The sequence below is a fragment of the Antechinus flavipes genome, chromosome 2, assembly GCF_016432865.1.
Source record: "Antechinus flavipes isolate AdamAnt ecotype Samford, QLD, Australia chromosome 2, AdamAnt_v2, whole genome shotgun sequence".
Taxonomy (NCBI): domain Eukaryota; kingdom Metazoa; phylum Chordata; class Mammalia; order Dasyuromorphia; family Dasyuridae; genus Antechinus; species Antechinus flavipes.
The window spans coordinates 60,855,706-60,878,293 of record NC_067399.1 but is presented as its reverse complement, the minus strand read 5'-3'; the positions used below and the strand labels follow the sequence as shown (position 1 = coordinate 60,878,293).

The 22,588-nt window shown below is 38.3% G+C and overlaps 1 protein-coding gene and 1 long non-coding RNA gene across 4 annotated transcripts in view; both read right to left on the bottom strand.

Moving 5' to 3' along the window:
• Window positions 1–20,692, bottom strand: part of LOC127547910 (uncharacterized) — a 351,717-nt gene extending 331,025 nt beyond the window's left edge. The window contains exons 1-3 of one of the 2 annotated variants that reach the window (XR_007950291.1): window positions 19,681–20,692; window positions 17,385–17,570; window positions 16,628–16,836 (exon numbers count right to left, since the gene is read on the bottom strand). This is a non-coding gene — a long non-coding RNA (uncharacterized LOC127547910). Of the gene's footprint in view, window positions 1–16,627; window positions 16,837–17,384; window positions 19,182–19,680 lie in introns of those variants that run through there. The other variant, XR_007950290.1, reaches the window with a different exon arrangement.
• On the bottom strand, window positions 672–16,594 carry LOC127547905 (C-factor-like). Of its 2 annotated transcripts, none has more exons than XM_051975017.1 (6): window positions 15,381–16,594; window positions 14,882–14,933; window positions 11,905–12,092; window positions 7,062–7,220; window positions 6,789–6,908; window positions 672–4,172 (listed from the first exon to the last, which is right to left on the bottom strand). In XM_051975017.1, the coding sequence occupies exons 1-6, from the start codon at window positions 15,519–15,521 to the stop codon at window positions 4,155–4,157; spliced, it is 678 nt and encodes a 225-aa protein (XP_051830977.1). In that variant the 5' UTR covers window positions 15,522–16,594; the 3' UTR covers window positions 672–4,154. The 2 variants fall into 2 exon arrangements, with proteins under 2 accessions (XP_051830977.1, XP_051830976.1); XM_051975016.1 differs by lacking the exon at window positions 672–4,172 and adding an exon at window positions 5,368–6,372 and having other exon boundaries at window positions 15,381–16,324.
• Window positions 20,693–22,588: the final 1,896 nt, after the last annotated feature.

The window sequence follows — 22,588 nt, the reverse complement described above, 5'->3', positions numbered from 1 at the left end:
CAGAAAGACTCTTTCACTTTACATTCTGGAACTATGGCCAAGTCTGGGGAGCAGAGAGAGAAAGACAGATAAGAAGAAAGAAAATCACTACACTGTGACATTGTAAGCTAATTAGAAACTGAGTCTGTGACTAATATGTAAGTTCTCCAAAATATGATTTGAATGCTTTTCATAAATGCTGAAATATTTTGGTGAATTTCAGGTTAACATCTTCGGAATCTGTTTTGAGGAAATTGAGAACACAAAAATTACAGTTCTTTTATTACTCTGCCTAATGGTTGACAATTTTATTGTTTTACAGCTAAGAGAAAGTTTTGCTGATTAGAAAGAAGATAGTTTAGAAATGGTATCAGTGAAGTTTTAAAGCCAAAAAAAAAAAGCTGCAGCTTATAGTTTAAATAGATCTATAGCTTAAAACTACTTATTTATTATTAATCCTTCTGGTTCATGAAAAAAAAAATAGTTATGTAAATCAGGGAACAACCAAAAAGTAGATGTTTTCTTAGAACATCTAACTAGATATTTGGGAGTTTTTCAGATTAAAGTTAAGTACAAGACAATTTACATAGGGAAGTTACTTTGGCTGATTTTAAAGCATGTTTAAAATTTGAAGTTTTAAAACTATTTTGTTTTCTCTCTATAAAAAGAAAAGCTTATTTAAAGAGAGAAACTTGGATGAAAATTAAATTTATTTGGAAAAACGCTTAGGGGACAGGTAGATGGTATGGTGGACAGAGTACCAGCTCTGGAGTCAAAAAGGTCTGAGTTCAAATTCAGCCTTAAACACTTAACTAATCATGAAACAAGTCACTTAACCTTAATTGGCTCCAGAAAAAAAAAATAAAACTTCTTTGTGTTGCTTCTGTGAATAATATAGCAGAACTTAATTGTTATTTGGATAGAACAGGTTCTTGCAAGCTATTAAATGTTTTTTATAATTGCTAAGAATGTCTTAATGGATTTTAGGTGTTTTCATTTTTAGAGAATAACAGAATTGGAATTAATTAACAATAATTCAACAAAGTTATAGATAACTTTATGGCAAAGTAATCTGAGCTGAAATTAACATATAACTAAATTATAAAGGAAGAATTCAGTGAAGTAAAGATTAGTGTTGCAAATAATCTGGCATACAACTGGAACATACAGAATTTATGAATTGAGCAAATAAAAGAAAGTTTGGGAAAAGAATATAAAAGATATAAGCAAGGTGTGGTTTTTGTAACCACAAGAGAAAAAAGGAAAGAGAGAGAGAGAGAGAGAAGGAGAGAGAGAAAGAGAGATCTTGGTTTAAATATGTTAAAATGAAAGATTTGAGAGAAGTTATTGATCTCATTAAAATACAAAGGATATGAGAAACTTTATGAGGTTGTTCTTTATGATATGGGGACTACAGTACTATATTTGCAACATGAATAAGGAGGTAATATACTAAACTTCTGATCTTGTACCATAGCTCCTTCAAATAATTTTCATATGGCATGAACCAGAAGCTCTTTATCATCCTGGTTACCCTCTTCTATAAACTATCCAGTTTATAATGCCCTTCTTAAAATACAGTGACCAGAGTTGAGTACAATGGGACTATTACTTCCCTAGACTTGTGGATGATGTCTCTCTAAACAAGTTTGTTTCACCATCCCATTGTTTCCTCATATCAAACCTGTTATCCATCCCAACATCTAATTCCTCCTTGTAAAGCTTCCACAGGGCTTGGATCCAGATAGGGAATATGAATAAGGTTAACCTCACCCACATAGAATTGTTCAATCCTATATACACAAACTATCTTCTCATTATTTTACTTTCCTCAATTTAGAACATCAGAAACATTTGAAAAGTATATTTTAGTTATTATGTAAGGAATAGAAAATTCTCTTGAATCCTAAAGACGTGTTTCAGAATATAAGAATGCCACTTTAAATCTTTGGCAATAGAGTATCTAAGATTGGTGGACCTTGTAATGTGAAGTTCTGAGAGTACATGGCTCTTGGGAAAACTAGGATTTTGATTTTGTGATAATAAATCCAGATTTGCTAGGATCAGATTTTATCCTAAACATTATAATGCTATTTCCTAAAAATGCTATGTCCTAAAAATTATAATGCTATTTCGCATTAAGGCAAAATAATGAAAGATCTCCAATTCTGATGGAAGTAGCTATCTTTAACAATGAGAGGATCCAAATCAGTTCCAACTGATCAGTAATGAACAGAACCAGCTACACCCAGTGAAAGAACACTGGGAAGTGAATGTGGACCACAACATAGCATTTACAGTCTTTCTGTTATTGTTTGCTTGCATTTTTGTTTTTCTTCCCAGGTTATTTTTACCTTCTTTCCAAATCTGATTTTTCTTGTTCAGCAAGACAACTGTATAAATATATATATACATATATTATATTTAACATATATTTTAACATATTTAATATGTGTGGGACTATCTGCCATCTAGGGGAGAGGATGGAGGGAAGGAGAGGAAAAGTTAGAACAGAAGTTTTTGCAAGAATCAATGTGGAAAAATTATCCATGATATGTTTTGTCAATAAAAAGCTATAATAAAAAAAATACTGAAAGATCTTGGCTCTGAAGCATGAGTTAAAAAGCTGTTTTCAGTAATGTTGATAACTGTGATTTTAGGCAAGCTGTTTCCTTCAGCTTATTAATCTCTACAAGAAATTTTTAAAATACCCCCTATCTCCCAGGATTTGTTGTAAAGATCAAAAATGACATAACTGCAAAGTGCTCAACACAAGACCAGGAAGATGATAAGCACTGTGTATTTGTTCATTATTGTTATTTGTTTGATTGAATGCAATTATTCTATACTGGATAAGTATATTGGGTTTTACATGTGATTGATAAAAAATGCTACAGTTGATTAAATGAGTGATTTTCTATATATCCTCAACCCCATGATTTCTCCTAACCTATTCTATTCTTTGTTCTAACCTTATAAAAATAAATTGTCTTCTCTGTGTCTTTAATTTAGAAATTGAAGCAAAGACCTATTCTGTTGGTGGCTTGACCCTATTAATAAAATGTTATCTTAATCATAGAAACTTGCCTTAGTCTTCCTTTGTTGAATTTTCCTCCTCACAGGGTTTTCTTCAGAAAAGATACTGAAGTGGTTTGTCATTTCCTTTTCTAGCTCATATTACATATGAGGAACCTGAGTCAAACAGGATTAAGTCACTTGCCCAGAGTCACGGTGTTAATCTCTAAAGCCAGATTTGAACTCAGGAAGTCTCATCTTTATACCAAAGGTTCCTTATCATCCTGGTTACTTTCTTCTGGACACTATTCAGTTCATAATATCGTTCCTAAGATATACTGCCCACAGTGAGTATAATGGGAATATTGCTTCCCTGGACTTGTGGATGCTATGTCTCTCAACACATTTGTTTTTTGTTTTGTTTTTTTTCATTTCGCCATCACGTTGTTGCCTCATATCAAACTTGTAGTTCACCCCAGCCCCTAATTTTTCTTTATAAAGCTTCTGCATGGCTTGAATTCAGATAGGGCATATGATACATGCTAACATCCTCACCCACATAGAATTGCTTAACACAATATACACAAACCATCTTCCCATTCTTTTATTTTCTTCCATTTTCTGGAGAAATTTCTAGCCTAATCAACTGATACTCTTCAACTGTTTCTCAGGGAAGCCCTCTCTTCCACCTCCATTACTCCTTATTCCCTATAACCAAAATGGGGACTGATCAAGATAAAGAAATTGTTAACTGGGTTAGGAAGGCAGGCCAATTGCTTGGGTAACAAGGAAGCAGCTGTTGTTGCCTGGAACCCTGAAGAGAAAACCAACCTCTCTTCCCTTTGTGAAGGCTACTGATAGGTGGCTTTGAGAACAATTAGCCTCAGATTCCTGTCCCACCTTTCCTAACTTAGTCCTTAGACTGCACAGTTGATTGAGTTGACATTATCACAAATAAGAGAACAGCTGAGACTTCTGTGTCTCTGGGGAGAGTGGGCGACGGTAATAGCTTTCCTTTTGTTTGTGGTTGCCTTCCTCTGTGTCTTGTGTCCTTAGGGAAGAGTGCTTGGTAAATGAACTGATTTGTGAACTGCTGGAGATCTTAAGGCACATCCTGCAAAGGATGAACCAGTGACATCGCAAGATCCATCACAGCTTCATCAGTGACAGTACCTTCCCTGGAGAGGCAATGAGATGCAAAAGTGTGTCACACCAGATCTGATTGAGGAAATTGCCTTGTAGTTTAAGTTTAATGTTGAAATGAAATGAGGTGCTCATCGATAGTTCAACAGGTAACACAAAGAGGTCTCTCCTTGGCCACAGTACAGAAAAAACATTCGACACTCAGACTGGATAGTTGCATCAGGACAATAGCATAAGTCAAGACGGCTCATGGGATATTTATTTGATATCCAAGATATCATATTTGATATCTAAGAACATTGCCTAACCTCAACAAGGCTAGTTTTTTGCTTTTGTTTTTTCTTCCATAGAACCATGCTAATATGGTTTGAAGCAACTAGGCAGCTAAATAAATAATTGGGAAGCTTAAATCTTAGTTCCCTAGATCAATCAAGTTTGGGAACAGCTCCCTTGGCTTTTAGGAAAAGATCTAGCTTAATGTAAATAAGGGAAAAGGGAACATACCCTGGACTAGTGCAATTGGTTCTGGATTCAGAGGACTGTTTCTTATTCCACCTCTTGATACTGAATACCCGTACTTGATAAATCAGCACTTTCTTGCAACGTATTTTACTCATTTCTATATAGCAATATGAAGAAGCCAGACAGTTCAGAAGTTATGGGCCTAGAATCAGAAAGGCCTGAATTCAAATCCAACCTCAGACACTTATTAGCTTTATGATGGAAGTCACTTAATTTGTTTACCCTTCATCCACAGGAGAAAGAAATAACCAAACATTTCATGATCTTTGCCAAGGGACTATTTGTACTCGACCTTCAGGAGAGCCTTCTAAGCTCATACTGATCTGATCAATCATAGTCATAATCGTACACACTGTACCTTAACATAATTATTCATTTTGGTCCTCTTTGAGCATAAAGAACAACAAATAATGCTTGGAACACATGTTCCTAGCTCACCAGCTGCTGGAGGCCCTTCAGTTTCCTCAACCTGGTTTAGCCAAATGGCAGAACAGTTTCTGGGGGTGTAGTGATTGTACACAGTACAACTTCTTAGAGTCACAGGTGAAAGTGACTTTAGTCACTTTTAGTATTTTTATACTAAAGTTTAGTTTTAGCATTTTTATATTAAAACTGGATGACCAGCCCTGAAAAGGGCTCAGCAAACCTTCATACCATAGGTATTTATTAATCTTCCCTTTTTAAAAAAATGTTCATACTTAAAGCAAATATTTTTCATTCTGTTTTATTATAAAGATCAACATTTAATTTGTTATAATTCTGCTTACTGTAATAATCAAAAAGGGCATTTATATAAGCTGTTTGTTTTTAAAGTTTACATAATATGTATATGAACATAATAGATACTTTATAAATATTGATTAATTTGATTGATTGCAGTTCTTCCAATCATAGATTTGTGATTGTATGTGTATACCAGAAGTTATGGGACCCTGATAGGCAGAAGTTATAAAAAATGCAAGAATTCAAGAATGACCATGATTATCCATCCCGTCCCCACTGGGAAATATTTCCTCAAGGTGTCAAAGTTAGTTTTCCTTCATAACTTTAAGCTATGCAGGAAAAAAAAGCCTGGAAAGTCCTCCATTGAACTCAAGCAAAGTGCAACGTACTGTGTACAAAGTAAGAGCAATATTCTGGGATGACCAGCTGTGAATAACTTTGCTATTTTCAGTAGTGCAATGATCCATGACTACTCTGAAGGACTTATGATAAAAAATCCTACCCTTACCCAGAGAAGGAACTGATTATGTCCAAGTACAGATTGAAGTATTCTTTCTTAAAAAGAAATTAATTAATTAATTAATGACTTTAAGCTACAAGGAGGGAGTTACCAATAAAAATTTAACAACTGGTTTTCATGGCACACTTTTAAATTTAATCTGCGTTTTTAATATTTCCTCCATCACTTTCTTAAAACTAGATCACTCACACCACCCTTGACTACAACTAGGAAAATAAGAACAGTTTAATAAGGCAGTTAAATAAATTTTATAGGAAACTAGAGTTCAGGGAAGTGATCAATGAAGATGAGATGGTCATTGCTGAGCTGCTGTGGAAGATAATTGAAGTCAGATGTCTATCCCACTTGCTGTCACTTCACCAAGACAATGTCTTTCCCTCCCAACTATAGAAACCTCCTGAATTCTCCTCTGAAAGTGTAGAAAAGACCTTCAGCATGCCTTGCACTGATTCTTCTTTCTTCAAAGGAGGCTGTGGAGCACACAACAGGTTTAGAGAGGCCAGGAGCAGAGTGAACTTACTAAGATAACTTTTGGATGTAGTGAGGAAATAACAGACTCAGAAAGAAGGGAGGAAGTTCCTAGAGGCTCAGGGACATTGTAAAGGTTGCCAGTGAATCAATGTCCCCAGGACATGACACAGGTCAAAGCCATAGGGTAGAGATGGAAAGAAGGGGCAAGGAAAAGGAATTAAATATGAACCTGGTACAAGTTAGTTTTACTTTCTTCTCATGGAGATCAGATTTATGCTGACTCCCTTCCTCCCAAGAAACTGCCTCCCTAACTCCCTTATCCTATAATATTTTCCCTGTAAAAGTCAGCTAAGTGCTTATTTTCTGTCCCAAATGGGCTTAAACTGAGGGAGATGCAAGCGGGAGGTATACTTGCCGTAAAGGTTGATCTAGTTCCCATATCAGTCTGAACCCAGCCAGGGTGAATAGCAGCACACAGAATGCCTTCTTCTTTAAGGGCCAGACCTAGGCACCGGGTGAGCATGTTCAGGGCAGCCTGGTAGAAGGGAATAGGGCAAAGAGGAGAGAGAAGGCCATACCTATGACATACCAAGGAAGCCCTATAGCACCACCCACCCTGACTCTTCTTCTTTCCCCCCACCCAGGGCCCAACTTCCTTCCCCATCCACCCAGGACCCAATTGCCATACCTTACTGCAGCGATAGGACAGACAAGGACCAAGTTCCCAGCCTAAAAGTTCTGAAATGGAGCCTGCAATACTAGAAATGTTGATGATAGCAGCCCGGCTACAGCTGAGAGCATCCTGAGGACCTGTTTGAGCAGCCTTCTTCAACAAGGGCAGGAATGTCTAGCAAGGATGAGGAAAGACATGAGAAAAGAGACTTTTATTATCATCAGAAATCTAAAAGGACAGAGCTCTTGCATGACCTCCATTTTCTTTCCACTATAATTCAATTCAACAGCTTTTTGTGAAACTCAGAATATGCGCAACATTGTGAATGGCCTTGGAGGAGACACAAGGTTTAGCTATTTAGGTCCTTGCCCTCTTGGAGCCTACAGAAATACATGCGGTTCAACAGTCATTAGGAGGGAGGAGAGGTTAAAGGAGAGAGTAACTCTAAGCAACACAAACTCTAATGGAGGGTGGATCTCAAAGAGGGACTTAACCAAAGGGCTAACAAACTGTGTATACCCTTTGATCCAGCAGTGTTACTACTGGGCTTATATCCCAAAGAAATCTTAAAGAAGGGAAAGGGACCTGTATGTGCAAGAATGTTTGTAGCAGCCCTCTTTGTAGTGGCTAGAAACTGGAAACTGAATGGATGCCCATCAATTGGAGAATGGCCGAATAAGTTGTGGTATATGAATGTTATGGAATATTATTGTTCTATAAGAAAGAATCAGCAGGAAGATTTCAGAAAGGCTGAGGGAGGCGTACGTGAACTGATGCTGAGTGAAGTGAGCAGAACCAGGAGAACATTATACACGGCAACAACAAAATTATCCAATGATCAATTCTAATGAACGTGGCTCTTCTCAACAATGAGATGAATCAGGGTAGTTCCAATAATCTTGTGATGGAGAGAGCCATCTACATCCAGAAAGAGGACTGTGGGAACTGAGTATGGGTCACAACATAGCATTTTCACTCTTTTTGTTGTTTGCTTGCATTTTGTTTTCTTTCTCGTTTTTTCCTTTTTGATCTGATATTTCTTATGCAGCAGGATAATTGTGGAAATATGTATAGAAGAATTGTATATGTGTAACATAAATTGGATTACTTGCATCTAGGGGAGAGGGTAGGGGAAAGGGAGGGAAAAAATTTAGAATACAAGATTTTGCAAGACTGAATATTGAAAATTATACATGCATATGTCTTGAAAATAAAAGGCTTTAATAAAAAGGGGGCTTAAAAGGAAAAAAGTTAAGAAACTATATTAAAAAATTATATGTAACTATACATTAATAAATTATTTAATAATTAGTTAATAAATTATAACTAGGCTCTTGGTCAGAGAAAGAGAAAAGGGGTAGAGAACAAATTGCTTCAAAATTGGAGCTAAGCATAATTCTTTTTCTGCAAACTTTAAAAAAAAAAAAACAAAGAGGTAGAAAACAAAGAGAAGGAAAAGTATGAGAATAAGATTTCAGGAAATCCATAATTCACTATCATAACTGGGAATGGGATAAACTAACTAAAAAATGAAAGTGGATAGAAAATTTGATTAGAAATCAGAATCTAACAATATAACAAGAAAGAGAAACTTAAAGGGGAAAGTATAAGTAAAAAGGAAAGAAAATTATTGCTTTTTGAAGATTATACAATGATTTACTTCAAGAACTTGAAGAGAAATGAAAAACTTATGAAACAATGAGCAACTTAAACAAGGTTGCAAGACATAAAATAAAGCCACATAAATCATGAGTATTTCTGTATATTATTCACAAAATTCATCAAGAAAAGATGGAAAAAGAAATCCATGGTAGTTTTCCTTTATACCATGGTACATTTCCTTCCACCATGGCAGCTGGGTTGCACAGTAGATAGAGCACTGGCCCTGAAGTCAGGAGGACCTGAGTTCAAATCCAGCCTCACACATTTAATACTAGCTGGGTGACCTTGGGCAAATCTATTAACCCCAATTGCCTTGCAAAAAACTTTTAATAAATAAATGTTTAAAAATGAAATATAACTATAAACAGCATAAAACATTTGGAAAAACTATATAAATAAAATTATAAAGCATTCCTCACACAAAGACAAATCTAAATAGTTGGAGAAATATCAATTGCTTATTAATATGTTGAACCCATATAATAAAAATGACAATGCTACCTAGATTAATTTACTTTTTCAGTTCCATACCAATCAAGCTACAAAAAGATTGTTCTACAAAACTAATTTTAAAAAATAACAAAATTCAGTTGGAAGAACAAAAGGTCAAAAATCTCAAAGGAATTAATGAAAAAATTGGGACAGATACAAGTCCAGCAGTATCAGATTTCAAACTCAAAGCCATAATTATCAAAGCAATTTGGTACTGATTTAAAATAGAGAAGTTGATCAGTAGAATAGATTAGGTACAAAATACAAAAATAAATGAGCATAGTAGCCTAATATTTGATAAATCTAGAGATAATAATAGCAAACTATTTGACAAAAACTGCTGGGAAAACTGGAAAGCAGTTTGGTAGAAACTAAGTATAGATCATTATCAAAAACAGTACATCAAAATAAGCTCCAAATGGGTATATGATTGAGACAGAGAGGATATCATAAACAAATTAAGAGGAACAAAGAAGAAACTACCTTTGAAATTTATGGATAGGAGAAGAATCATAACCAAGTTACAAAGAGGGTGACAGACAATAAAGTAAACAAATTTAATTACATAAATTTTAAAGGTCTTTGCACAAACAAAAGTAATGTAAGTAAATGTACAGGATAATAGATAAATGGGAGAAATCTCTGCAGAAAATTTCTCTGATAAAGGTCTTATTTCTGAGATAGAAGCATTATATATATATATATTACACACACACATACATATGGAATAGTTCAAATTTGTATAATAAAAACCATTCCCTAATTGATAAATGGCTGAAGGATTGAACAGGCAGTATTCAGAAGCAGAAATTCAAAAGAGCCATATTGGGGGGGGGGGCGGGGAGAATGCCCCAAATCACTAATAATTTGGGAAATTCAAACAAAAGTAGACTAAGTTTCCATTTACACCAACCAGATTGGCAAAGTTGACAAAAAAAAAGAAAAATGACCAGTTTTGGAAGGATTATAGGAAAATGGGTACATTAATATGCCATTGTTGAAGCAGCAAATTGGTCTAAATATTCTAGAAAACAATTTGAAACTGTGTCTCAAAAGTTATTAAGTTGTAGATTCCCTTTGAACCAGTGATACCACTACTAAAAGACCATTACTAAGAGATCAAAGAAAGGAAAAGAGTCAATATGTACAAAAATGTTTATACAGCTCATTTTGTAATGACAAAGAATTGAAAACTGAACAAGTTATGCTATGTGAATGTGATGAAATATTACTGTGCTTTGAGAAATGATGAAGGGAATAACCAAATAAACAATTTTACAATGCAATGCAAAACCAGTTCTAGGAGAGCCTAGACTGGCAACTGCTCTGAAATTTCAACTGCTATAAAAGTCAACTTAGGAGATAAATACCCATTCCTAGCTCTCCCCTTTGTTTTTGTCAGGTGTTTGTTGAAGCAAATTTGGTTAATATGCACTACATACATTTTTTGTCCCCATTTCTCCAGAACATAGATGTTAGTCTAATGAATCATTAGGAAACAACCAAGTAAAGCTATTTCTATATAGTCAGTGATTTTCGTTTAATAAATCATATGAGCACTTAAAAGTCAATCATTGTCTGAGTCATATGGAAGAGGTTCATCAGCCAAGAGCAGGAAATTGCCCAAACATAGAGCAAAAGAGAAACAAATTGAAATTTCCATAATTTTAATATTTCATCACAATTTTCCATTTTTTCCATATCCCTAGGTAAATGTCAAATTGAGACCAAGAGCAACATTCTTTGTTGACTAGGGGGCTTGAGTAGAGGCATAGAAATGAAAATAGTCTAAAAGTTAAAAGTTTATAGGGGAGTATCTCTGGTAAAAGAGGTTTGGGGGTAAGACAGAGTACAGAATACCCTCTGACCAAGCCACTTAACTGATAGTTGGGGGTGATCATAACCTGGTATGTAGACATCACCTTGCTAATTAGTTAACTTATGATTAATCAATAGCTTATTTTTCTGTAGATTGAAAAAAGCAAAGAGACTAGATAGGTGGGAGCTATTATTACAACTATTTGTTGTTGTTTGTTTAGTTTTTCAGTTGTGTCCAATCTTTGTAACTCCTTTTTGTGGTTTTCTTGGCAGAAACACTGGAGGTGGTTTGCCATTTCCTTCTCCAGCTCATTTTACAGTTGAGGAAGCTGAAGCAAACAGGGTTAAGTGACTTCCCCAGACCTACACATCTAGTAAGTGTTTTAGGGAAGATTTGAACTCATGAAGATGAGTCTTAGTACCAGGCTAAGCACTCTGTGCACTATGGCACCACCTAGACAACCTGCTGCAACTGTACATCTAAAATTACTGTCCCTCACATGGAAGTTGAAGTGAATGAGGAAACTGAGGGTGGGGGATTAACTTTTCCCAAAATCTAATTCTTAGGGAATTCTTCCCTATAATGAGCTGAAATCCTCCACCCTGTAATTTCTAAACATTATTTGCTCTGGACCCAAGCAGAACAGGTTGCCCCTCTCTCCCACTTAACAACCTGTTAAATTCATGAGGACGACTTGCTTTAAATGGAGTAAAAGATGAGGGAAGCAGCCAGATTGAGAATTGTCTTCAAAGGGAGGCAGGGAGTAGAAAAGAGAGCTATTGACAAACTTCCCCTCCTCATTCTATGACAGTGGATAGAGGTGGTCACTCATGCCCAGGTGGGAATTGAAGCTCTCTTTGAGAATCCCAGAAAGAAGATTCTTACCTGGCACATCTTTAGGTTACTAGAGACGTGGATCTGGTACAGCATGTGCATATTTTCTTCAGACTCTGTGTGGATTGAATCAGAAAAGGCCCTGCCAGCATTGTTGATGAGTAAGTTCAGCCCCAAACCTTTCAGTTGATCTGTGACAGAGAGGAAGGCCTCTTGGATAGAAGCAACATTCTCCATATCTGTCAAGATGGAATATTCAATCAATAAAAAAATGTTTATGCTAAGCACTATACTAGGCATTTGGGGTAGAAAACAAAGAATGAAGCAGTTTCTATCATCAAGGAATTAACATTGTAATGGGAGAGATAGATACATGAACAAGTTGTTTAGTTGATTTTTCCTATCTGATTCTTTGTTAACACATTTGGGGTTTTCTTAACAAAGGAACTAGAATGATTTGCCATTCCCTTCTGCAGCTCATTTTACTGATGAGAAAACTGAGGTAACTGGTTTGCCTAAGGTCACATAGCTAGTTAAGTCCCTGAGGCCAGATTTGAACTTGTGTTCTCCCTCCTGACTCCAGGTCCAGTACTCTATCCATAATACAACCTAGCTGACTTAGAAGGACACACACACACACACACACACACACACACATATAAGAGGGAGGGGTGTATGTAGATTAGATAGGCAGACAGATAGATAAGTATCTGTATATATGTATGTGTATTTGTGTGTATAAACACACTTATATATGTAAATTATACATATATATATATATATATATATATATACACACTTGTGTAGGTATATGTACCCATACATAGAAATATATATATTAGTATATACAGAATAATATAAAGAGAAGATATAGAGAATATTTTGTATTTATTAAAAAGTAGTCAAATAAGAAGAGGTCAGAAAAGGCTTCATATAAAAGATAATGCTTGAGCTGACTGAGTCACAAAGGAGAGTGATTCTATTAAGTGAAAGTGAAGAGGTAATGAATTTCAGGCATGGGGCCATGGAAATGAGAGCTGGATTGTGACCAGTAGGAAAAAGTCAATTGGATTGGATCAAAGAATTAAGTGATATAAAATGAGACTGAAAAGACAGACTGGGGCCAAAATTGTAAAGAGCTTTAGAAACTAAACAGAGGCATCTTTGAATTCTTCTAAAGGTAATAGGGAGCCAGTGCAGTTTATTGAGCAGGAGAGTGATATTCTCAGATGGTCATTTAAGAAATTTTTATTTTTTCATAAGCGTGGAGAATGGATTGAAATAACAGGTAAAGCAATTGGAGATTGTGCTAATCCAGGCACAAGAGGATGAAGATTGAATGTGAGAAATGTGGACATAAAAATATTAAGATTTGGAAACGAATTGGATATGTAAGGCAGAAAATAATAGAAAGTCAAGAATAGTATTGAGAATATGTATGAACTTAGAAGAATGATGCTAGATTTATAATCTGTGAGTTAACTTCATAATATATGATAATTGTACAAATTTAGAGAAATTTCCACTTCAAATGTTCATGTGGACTGCCACTATGTTCCTAGCTTGTATTGAGCCACAGCTTAGCACGCAGTACTTTAACCTTGATGTAGTCATGCTGGCAAGGCAAAGGACAATAACAACCACATGATGGTTAATTATAAACTATAACTAAACCAAAAGGCACGGGTGAATCACCTAGAGAGTATAGAAAGAGAAGACAGGGGATATCGGGCAAGATATTTGTGATAAACCGGCAGAGTCTGAGAAAGATTGTTCAGATGAGTAGGAGGAGAAGCAAGAGAAAGTGCACTGGAAGAGGGGATTTGTTACATAGCAGATAGATTAGGAAAGCTCTAAGCTCTATTAGGGAAGGGGGAAGAAGAAAAGAAAGAAGGCACATTTGAGGAAATACAGCTGACCTGAGTGAATCCAGGGTAGGAAGTTGGTAAAATCTTTGTCACTGTCTTACCTTCCCTTTAGTCCAAGTATCTCCCTCCCACAATGTTTTTCTATTGTCTGTTGACATGTGTGAGTAACACCTGACTGTCTGCCTGTTAAGTCCCCAATACCAATTGGGACTTAATACAAGAGTTTCTAACGGTCCGTTCTTCTACCAGGAGTACTGTTAGAAAAAGAGAGCAGTGAACCTCTGAAGAAATGTCAACTGATAAAAGCTTCAGGTGTCTCTGGCTCCCAGAAATATTTTTACACTTTAATATAGCACTGTCTAGGACTGAGATGACTTCCAAATCCAAAGAAACAACCCATTCATGACAAAATTGTTGCTGCTAGGACAAACTGGCAGAAGAGCTTTTGGGAGGTGGGGGTCCTGTTCTATATCCCTCAGACCAGTCCCACTATCTCTGACAGTGTCTTTTGATTTTCACACAAAAAGGCAGAGTACCTAATGTCTAATATCTCTAATGTGTTCTAGAGACAAGACTTAAATCCTAACTAAACAAGATGGGGAGACAAGGTATAAATCACCCTAAGACAGGGTAGGCAAGCCTACAAAGGAGCTGCCTTTGGACTATTTATTTACTCACTTTTATTAGCTTTAATCCTTCTGTTACTAAAATGTAGTATCAGTAAAATCTGATTTTACTAAAAAAAAAAAAAAAGGACCAGAGTTAAAATTTGACTGCTATTTCCTAGTTATGTGACCATCAGCAAGTCACCTCTCTGTCTCATTTTTCTCAGCTCTAAATCCTACTATCCTAAATCTCCCTGGAAAACCCCAAACACTCACTTTCTCTCTCTCTCTCTCTCTCTCTCTCTCTCTCTCTCTCTCTCTCTCTCTCTCTCTCTCTCTCTTTCTCTCTCTCTCTCTCTCTCTCTCTCTCTCTCTCCCCCTCCTTCCCTCACTCCTTCCCTCCCTCCCCACCCCTCCCCTCTCCTCTCTCTCTAGGATGAAGGCAACATGTAGGAAGTGCCAGTGGGAAGAAGTCTGGAGCTGAGGCAAAGCTCCACAACTGGGAAATGAGTGGGGCAGGGAGGGAGAGGGATTGTGTCCTGTAGAGAGGCTCACCCAAGGGGAGGATCCGAACATTGGAGTGCTGAGCCGCGAGCTTTTGAAGTTCCTTTAGCAACAAGAGAGGGAAGACCCCGTGAGCCCTCTTGAGATCTCCTATCCCGTTGTGGGGCTGGGGAACATGCTCAATGTCCCCCCCTCCCCGGATCGCGCGCAAGCTTTAAGCCCAAAGTCCCAAGGACACCCCCTCCTCCCACTAGACGCTCCGAGAGATGGCATCCCCGTCGTCCCGCATCCCAGATCTGGACCCCGAAAGAGACTGCCTCTTTGCAAAAGTTTATCCCCAAAGACCCAGCACTCGGAAGTAACTAAGGTATCAGTTGACAGCCATGGCTCTAGAAAGAAGCCTGGATTCCCCGAAGACATCCCGCAGAAACTCAGCCCCAAGCCTCCCGGCATCCCTCGGTCTCAAAGTCGGCAAATGGAAAGCACTTCATTTTTGGGACAGCTCCCGGGTCGGGTAGGATGAAGAGAGAGGGGGTGAGAGTCTTCTCACCTGGGCGCCGGAGGGATTCCTGCAGGTTGCAAACAGCATCTGGGGCGGGTGAGGCAGCTGCAGCAATTGCCTGATAAACTCCAGCCCCAGCCCGCGGTTGCTACCGGTCACCAGCACACTGGAAGGACTTAGAGTTGCCATTAAGGGTTCTCTTTTATCAAAAGATATTTCTAAAACCAGTGACCAAATTGGTTCTATCTTCTGGTCCCAACTTTATGCCCCGGACAATAAAGGAATAGAAAGGAAGAATCACTTCATTCCCAATCTCTTCCTTCAGGTTTTTAAAGAGTTTAAGGGCTACACCAAGGATCCTCCTCCCCTTCAGAAATCTTTGGACCAATCTAATCATTTCCAGATCTGGCCTTGGGCCAAACTCCCCACCCCTTCCACCTAAGCGTCTAAACCTTCCTTCGTTCCCTAATTTCCTTGTATTTCTTTGAACTGGGATTGCAAGCCTCTCCAAAATCAATAGGAGACAGAGATTTCTAGTGGGCATCAGGATTCTATGGACTGAAACCTCTTGTTTTCACAGGGAAAGAAATAGAGGCACCGTTAAATCATGAATATATATGCCTTTGTAAGGCAGGGGTCATTGTAGGGCTGATGGACGCTCAGCATACTAGGATCTAGACCTTATGCTAGAATCACGTCTGCCTTTCCCCAACACTAGCCAATTTCCATCATCCCCAGAGACTAAACCCTAGAATTTATCCCCAAGTTGCTGTTGAGGCTCCAGGATTCGATTACAAATAATAAATGAGACACTTTGGGAATCAGAGAGACACTTGTCCTGATCTTGACTGAATTCTGTTAGAAAAACAATAGTAAACCTCCTTTCTAAATGTTTTTCCCCCTCCTTTACCTTCCAACCCAGAGTCTCAGGAAACTTCCCCAAAATAAACAAGAAGGTGAAAATACTTTCCTAGTGAATTTCAAAAAAGAAAAATGTCAAATAAAGAGTAATTGTTTATTCTGTTCTCTGCTGTCTGAGAGCTAAGTATGTTACATTTCACCCCTCTCCCAGTATCCCAGTACTGTTAAAGGGGTAAGAATCTAGTTTATGTCACTAGCTCAAGCCCCTAATAATGTTCCCCTACCCATAGAGGATCCTCCATACTCCAGTTCTCTTTAATCTCTTAATAATCAGATTAGTTTTACAAAGAAATAGTTACTTCAAAGAGATAGCAAGAATAAACATAAAAATATTCTCCTCTAAGGAAGGGAAAGCATAATTTCCCCTATATCACCTTAGAATCTGGAGAGAGGAATTAGGTTCACAACTTCACTCCATTCCCATATAAGATAGTCCCAGCAATTCCAAGTTTAAAGTCCCCGTGGAGTTTTGCCTCAGCACTCAAGCTTCTCAGGATCTGCTTTCATCCAATCTGGAATCCTGACTCCCAGGTCCCTGAGGCTCAAGCTTTCAAGGCCAGGAACTCTATACCTGTGCAAAGAACTGGAAAAAAACAGATAAAAAGAGGACTAGAAGTCCAAGTCTATCTGGATTATAAGATCTAAGGAAAGAAAAAAAGTTGCCCCTACCCACCCACTCATCCAAAGCTTAGTATGTGATGTTCATGCTATGGGCGAACAAGACCTAAAGACAAAGATTGTGTTCAAAAAACACCCTTGTCTATTTGCTAGAGGGAAATATTTTGAATGGGGACAAGGGTTAAGAAGGAGAGAGAGTATAATGGGGCTTTATGCATCCACATAGGAGACAGTTGGGACCTGATTCTAGGAACAGACACCTACCAGGTGAGTAGGAGCAACTTCTTTCCATTGGGTGTATAGCTTGCACTGGCTTCTATTTAGCTGACACTACAATGGATTAAGTGTGGGCTCTGGAGTCAGGAAGACCAAAGTTTAATTTGTCCACAAAGATTTGCCCAAATCATTTAATCTCTGTTTGCTTCAGTTTCCTCAACTTAAATGGGGATAATAGTAACCGCCTATTTCACAGGAATGTTGTGAAAATTGAATGAGATAATATTTGGCAGGTACCTAGCACACAACATGTGATATGTAAATGCATATTCAGTCTTTAAGACCATCAGGCTGGGATTCTTTCCATCTCTCTCAAGCCACTGAAATCTTGGAAGCAGAATAATAGGCTTGATGTTTCCGCCAGTCCGGAAGGCCCGTCACCAGCTGTCTTGATTTTTGTCCTGTGACTGGAAGTTAGAGATTCTGGAAGAGAGATTTTGTGCAAGTCTGCCTCTATTGATTTGAAATCACAAGACCCAGAGGGGACCATTTTCCTCAGCATGGATATTATTAGACAATCTGCAGAAATTAGCCTCGGGCCCGCAAACTTCCCAGACTCAACTGTTAGAAACAGCTTTTGTAGTCTTTAATAATAGGGACCACTGCAGCAGAGGAGGAAGACCACAGAGTCAGAACAAGAAACAAAGAACAAAGTCCAAATGTTAGGGCTACCCTTTGAGAACCATAGGGGTTCATGCTTTGGGTACGATGGACAGGACCATCGGGCTCACAACTGTGCTTGGAGGAAACCCCCTGGCCCCTGCCCCAAGTGCAACCAGGAGGGGCACTGGGCAAGAGACTGCCGGAGAGGGGTAGAGCTGCCACCACCCCATGCCTTATCCTTGGGCATCCTCAAGACCTGGAGTGACAGGACCCAGGGTTCAGCCAGGCTCCCCCTTGCTCCATCATGACAGCCAAACCCTGGGTATCTTTAGATGTGGCCGTAAGAATGTTGAATTTCTTTTTGATACGGGGCCTCTCTTTCTGTCTTGCTTCAACAATCTGGTCTCAGAGACCAGAATAATGAGGATGAAGGGAAACTTATGATTTGTTTTGAGACCTTCCCTCTGCCTTGACAGTTTGGTGACCTGTTATTTAAACACTCCTTTCTTATTATTTCCTCCTCTCCTGCTCCCTTATTGGGGCATGATTTAATGGTGAAATTGGGACCCAATTTTCCCTTCTCAGACCTCAGGTGACCTTTCTGTGCTTCTATCAAAGCCCTCCCATGTTCCCTCTGAAATCTAGGAGGAAATAGATTCCTCTGTCTGGGCAAGCTACTCATACTGTCCCAGTCTTAATCCATACTCAGATCCCAGGGCACACAAAGTGATTTTCCACTCTAGATCTTCAAGATGCCTTCTTTTGTATACCTTTGCATAAAAATTCACAATTTTTTTTGGCTTTTGAATGCGCAAAGCCAGAAGAACATCCCCACCAATTAAAGTGGACAGTTTTGCCGCAGGGCTTCCAAGATAGTCCACATGTATTCAGACAGGCCCTGGCTAAAGATTTAAGGGATTTGGAGTTGCTTAACAGCAGTCTCATCCAGTATGTGGATGATATTTTGATCTGCAGCCCCACCCGAGAGGCTGCCCTAGATGCAGCCATAAAACTCTTAATTTTCTGGCCTCTAAGAGCCACAGGGTCTCCTTACCCAAAGCCCACATTGCCTGCCAGTCTGTCAAATATTTGGGCCATGAATTAATTCCCACCTCCTATTCTCTCACAGAGGAGAGGAGACAATCTAACCTCTCCCAGAACCTGCCTCGAAGAAACAGCTATGCACTTTCCTGGACGTGGCTGGTTTCAGCAGAATTTGGATTCCTAATTTGGGGATTATTGCCAAGCCCCTCTAAGATTCTATTCAGGGGCCTGATCAGGCCAAGGCTTTTAAGACCCTGAAAACCAAACTGGCTTCTGCCCTGGCTCTTTCACTCTGTATATAGATGAAAGACAGGGCCAGACCCTGATGGTCTTAACTCAGGCTCTTGGAGCTGACCTCAGACTGATCACCTACTTCTCAGAGAGACTGGAGCAGTAGCTGCTACAGTCCTTCTAATTGAAGAAGCTTCAAAACTCACCCTCGGGCATCCATTGGATGTTCTAACCCCGCACTGGGTTCAGAGAATTTTGGAAGCCAAAGGGCATCAGTGGCTTGCTGGTGGGAGGCTTGGCAGGTATCAGGCTCTCCTGCTAGACATCCCTGACCTGAAACTCTGGGTGTGTCCCACCCTTACCCCAGTCACTCTGCTCCCAGATAACATTCATCATTCATCAGACATCAGACATCATTCATAACTGTGAGGAAGCTTTAGATTCTGTACTCCAGTCGACCTGCCTTGAGGGACATTCCTCAATGCCACCTGCAAGGATGTGGGACTCATGAGAGGGAGTACAGGGTCACCTCGACCCTTGATGCACAATAAGCCGTTGCAGAAATGCCCTTGTTGAGATCATGGGAACGAGTGGAAGCCCAAGGGTCCCAGCCAGTGGCTCAGTGAGCCAGGTATGCCTGAACAGGGCCCCTCACCTGTGATAGAGCTGCTGAATTGCTGGATGGGCTCTCCTCCCATTGGCAAATACCATGCATATACAAAGCCCACAGGCTGCTTCTCTGAATGGTGATTGGGGGTTGCCAACTGCCCACGTGCTTGCAAAAATGTGTATCAACAGGACTGTGCTGCATCATAAACTGGAGCCCCATTCATCTCGCCTCTGAGATCAAAGGATCATATGCCATGAGCTCTTAAAAGATGGCCACAACAGCCACCCAACTTTTAACCTGCTCATGAGATTTGTTTTCTCCAGACTCTAAGCTACGAACTTCCAACTATTCGTTCAGTCTGAAGGTCATGTTATCTATAATTATGAAAAAAAAAAGTCTAAATCACTACTGCGAGATCTATATCCAAAAAGAGATTTTTTAAAAAGAAAAAGGACCTATACTTACAAAAATATTTATAGCAGTGCTCTTTTGGTGACAAAGAACTGGAAATTAAGGGGTGCCCATCAACTGGGAAATGCCTAAACAAATAGTTCTATGTGGTTGTGATAGAACACTATTGTGCTGTGAGAAATGATGAGCAGGATAGCTTCAGAAAAACTTGGAAAGATTTAAATGAGCTGAAACAAAATGAAATACACTATGTACAAGCAATAGAAATATTGTAAGATGATCAGCTATGAATGATTTAGATATTCTCATCAATACAATGATCCAAGACAACTCTTAAGGACTAATGATGAAAAAATGCTATCCAGAGAAAGAATCGATCATGTCTGAACATAGATGGAAGCATACTTTTTAAACTTTCTCTATTTTTCTTGAGTTTTCTTTTTGTCTACTTTTTTTTACAATATGACCAATGTGGAAATATGTTTAGTATGATTGTACATGTATAACCTATAAGATTGATTGCTGTCTTGGGATGGAGAGAAGAAGAGAGAGGGGGAGAAAAAACAGAAATTAAAATATTATAAAAGTAAATGTTGAAAACCAATAAATAAATTTTAAAATGTTTTCATATGTAATTGGAGAAAATAAAATACTAGTTAAAGGGAAAAAATTAAAAAATAAAATTATTCATCACCTACACATAATGAAAAAAAAGGGTTTTTAAAAATTCATTTCTCTCATAAAAATAACCAGAAAACTTGGTGCTCACCTGTGTAGGATTGTAGTTAAATACTTATCCTCAGTTATCTTCATAAGGAGCATCATCTCCAGTTATCCTAATGTGAGGGATGTAGAAGACCCTTACCCAAAATGACTACTCAGAGATCACTCAGTAGAAAGCAGAAAAGTTATTTATTAATAAATTCTCATGAGAATGAGCAATTCCATGGCGAGAAGGGAAAGAGAGAAAGCTCGCAGTAGAAGGGCTAAAGATTTAGGAAAGATATACAGTTTTTATAGGTTTGGTTACAAAGGATTACATCATAGGTTGGGGAGCATTGAGAAATAGGGGCCTTCTCCCCTAATTGAATGTTAAACATTGGTGCCAAAAGCAGATTAGAATGGAATGTTTTGTTTCCCTGATTCCGAGAGGAATCATCAATTAGACCTTCAAACTTCAGATTACTGAGCTGACGCATTTAATAATCTAAATATTGATAACATTGAACAAGAATAAATGTCATCATTTCTGGTGAAGTAAATAAATCCAAGTTTTAAGTAAATATTGGCTTGCACATACTGTACTTATGCAGGTCACAGAGACATAGAAATAATAAAAAATATAGAAAAAGAATTTAAACATTCCCGTAAGTTTGTCACTTTATCTCTCTATTCCACACAACTCCCCCTTTCTAATATGTAAATGATTTTTATCATATTTCTATGAAGAACTTATACATTGCTCAAAATCAGTTATTATATTTATACATTGCTTATCAAGTTCACCACCAAGATCATCCCTCTCTAATATATTCCAGCCTTTTCTCTAAAGAATCATCATTTTAATAGCATCTTCTGTATGCAATATTTTGATAGGGACCTTTGAACTATTCTGGTTACTAAATGTAATTACACAGGATAAACATAGTGGCAACAGGATAATACCACTGATTGCAATAAGTTCATATCATAACAATTGCTTCCACCAACCAAGTGTTGAAAACATTTATCACAGGACAGATTAGCATTTGGCAAACATAAGAATACACAGATAAATTAACAAAGATGCCAGTCTAAGGAAACTGAGGCACAAAATTACACACTCTCCTTCTGAATATTTGAATTATTGAATTACCTCCCCATGATACCAGGGAGGTCTAAGAACCATAATTTTGACCAACCCAATGTAAAGTAAATAAATCAAAATGAAACTAGAAGATGCAAGGACTTATGGCAAGGGCAAGTCTCTTCCTGACAACCCCAAAGGCCCTCATCCCAGCCAGAGAATTCAGTTTGAGATGAACAGTTCACTGTGTTAGGTGGTCTTCAGTCATTTGGGCACTTAACTCAGCTTCTGCTTATATAGGGAGTAGCAGGGCTCGAGATAGTCATGCTACCCATTCAGAGGGGCACCCCACTCTAGGGGAGAAGGATGAGGCTTGGAGTAGCTCCACCTGTCCCCATTCAGAGGAACAGACAGGGCTGCTACTAGAATACCAATTTCTGAGCAGAGCTATTGGAGCACACACAGTTAGAACACCAAGGCAGGCAAACCTTGAACTTTAAAGGGTTGATCTCGAAACTGCAATGTTATTGAAAATGCTGAGATGCCAATTAGGAAACTGGGGTTACAGGGATAGAGACTGCCAGTCCCAAGACAGGTGTCTATATCTTGGAGATTTCCTAAAAACAAAATAGTCCCAAAAACTGAGTCTGCCAGGGCAGTTTCACAGAATAAGGGGTTTCAAAGCTAATTCAATCTGAACTGGTGATATAGGGGGTAGGGCAGAAGTACCTAAGGCAAAGCGAACAGAAAACTAAA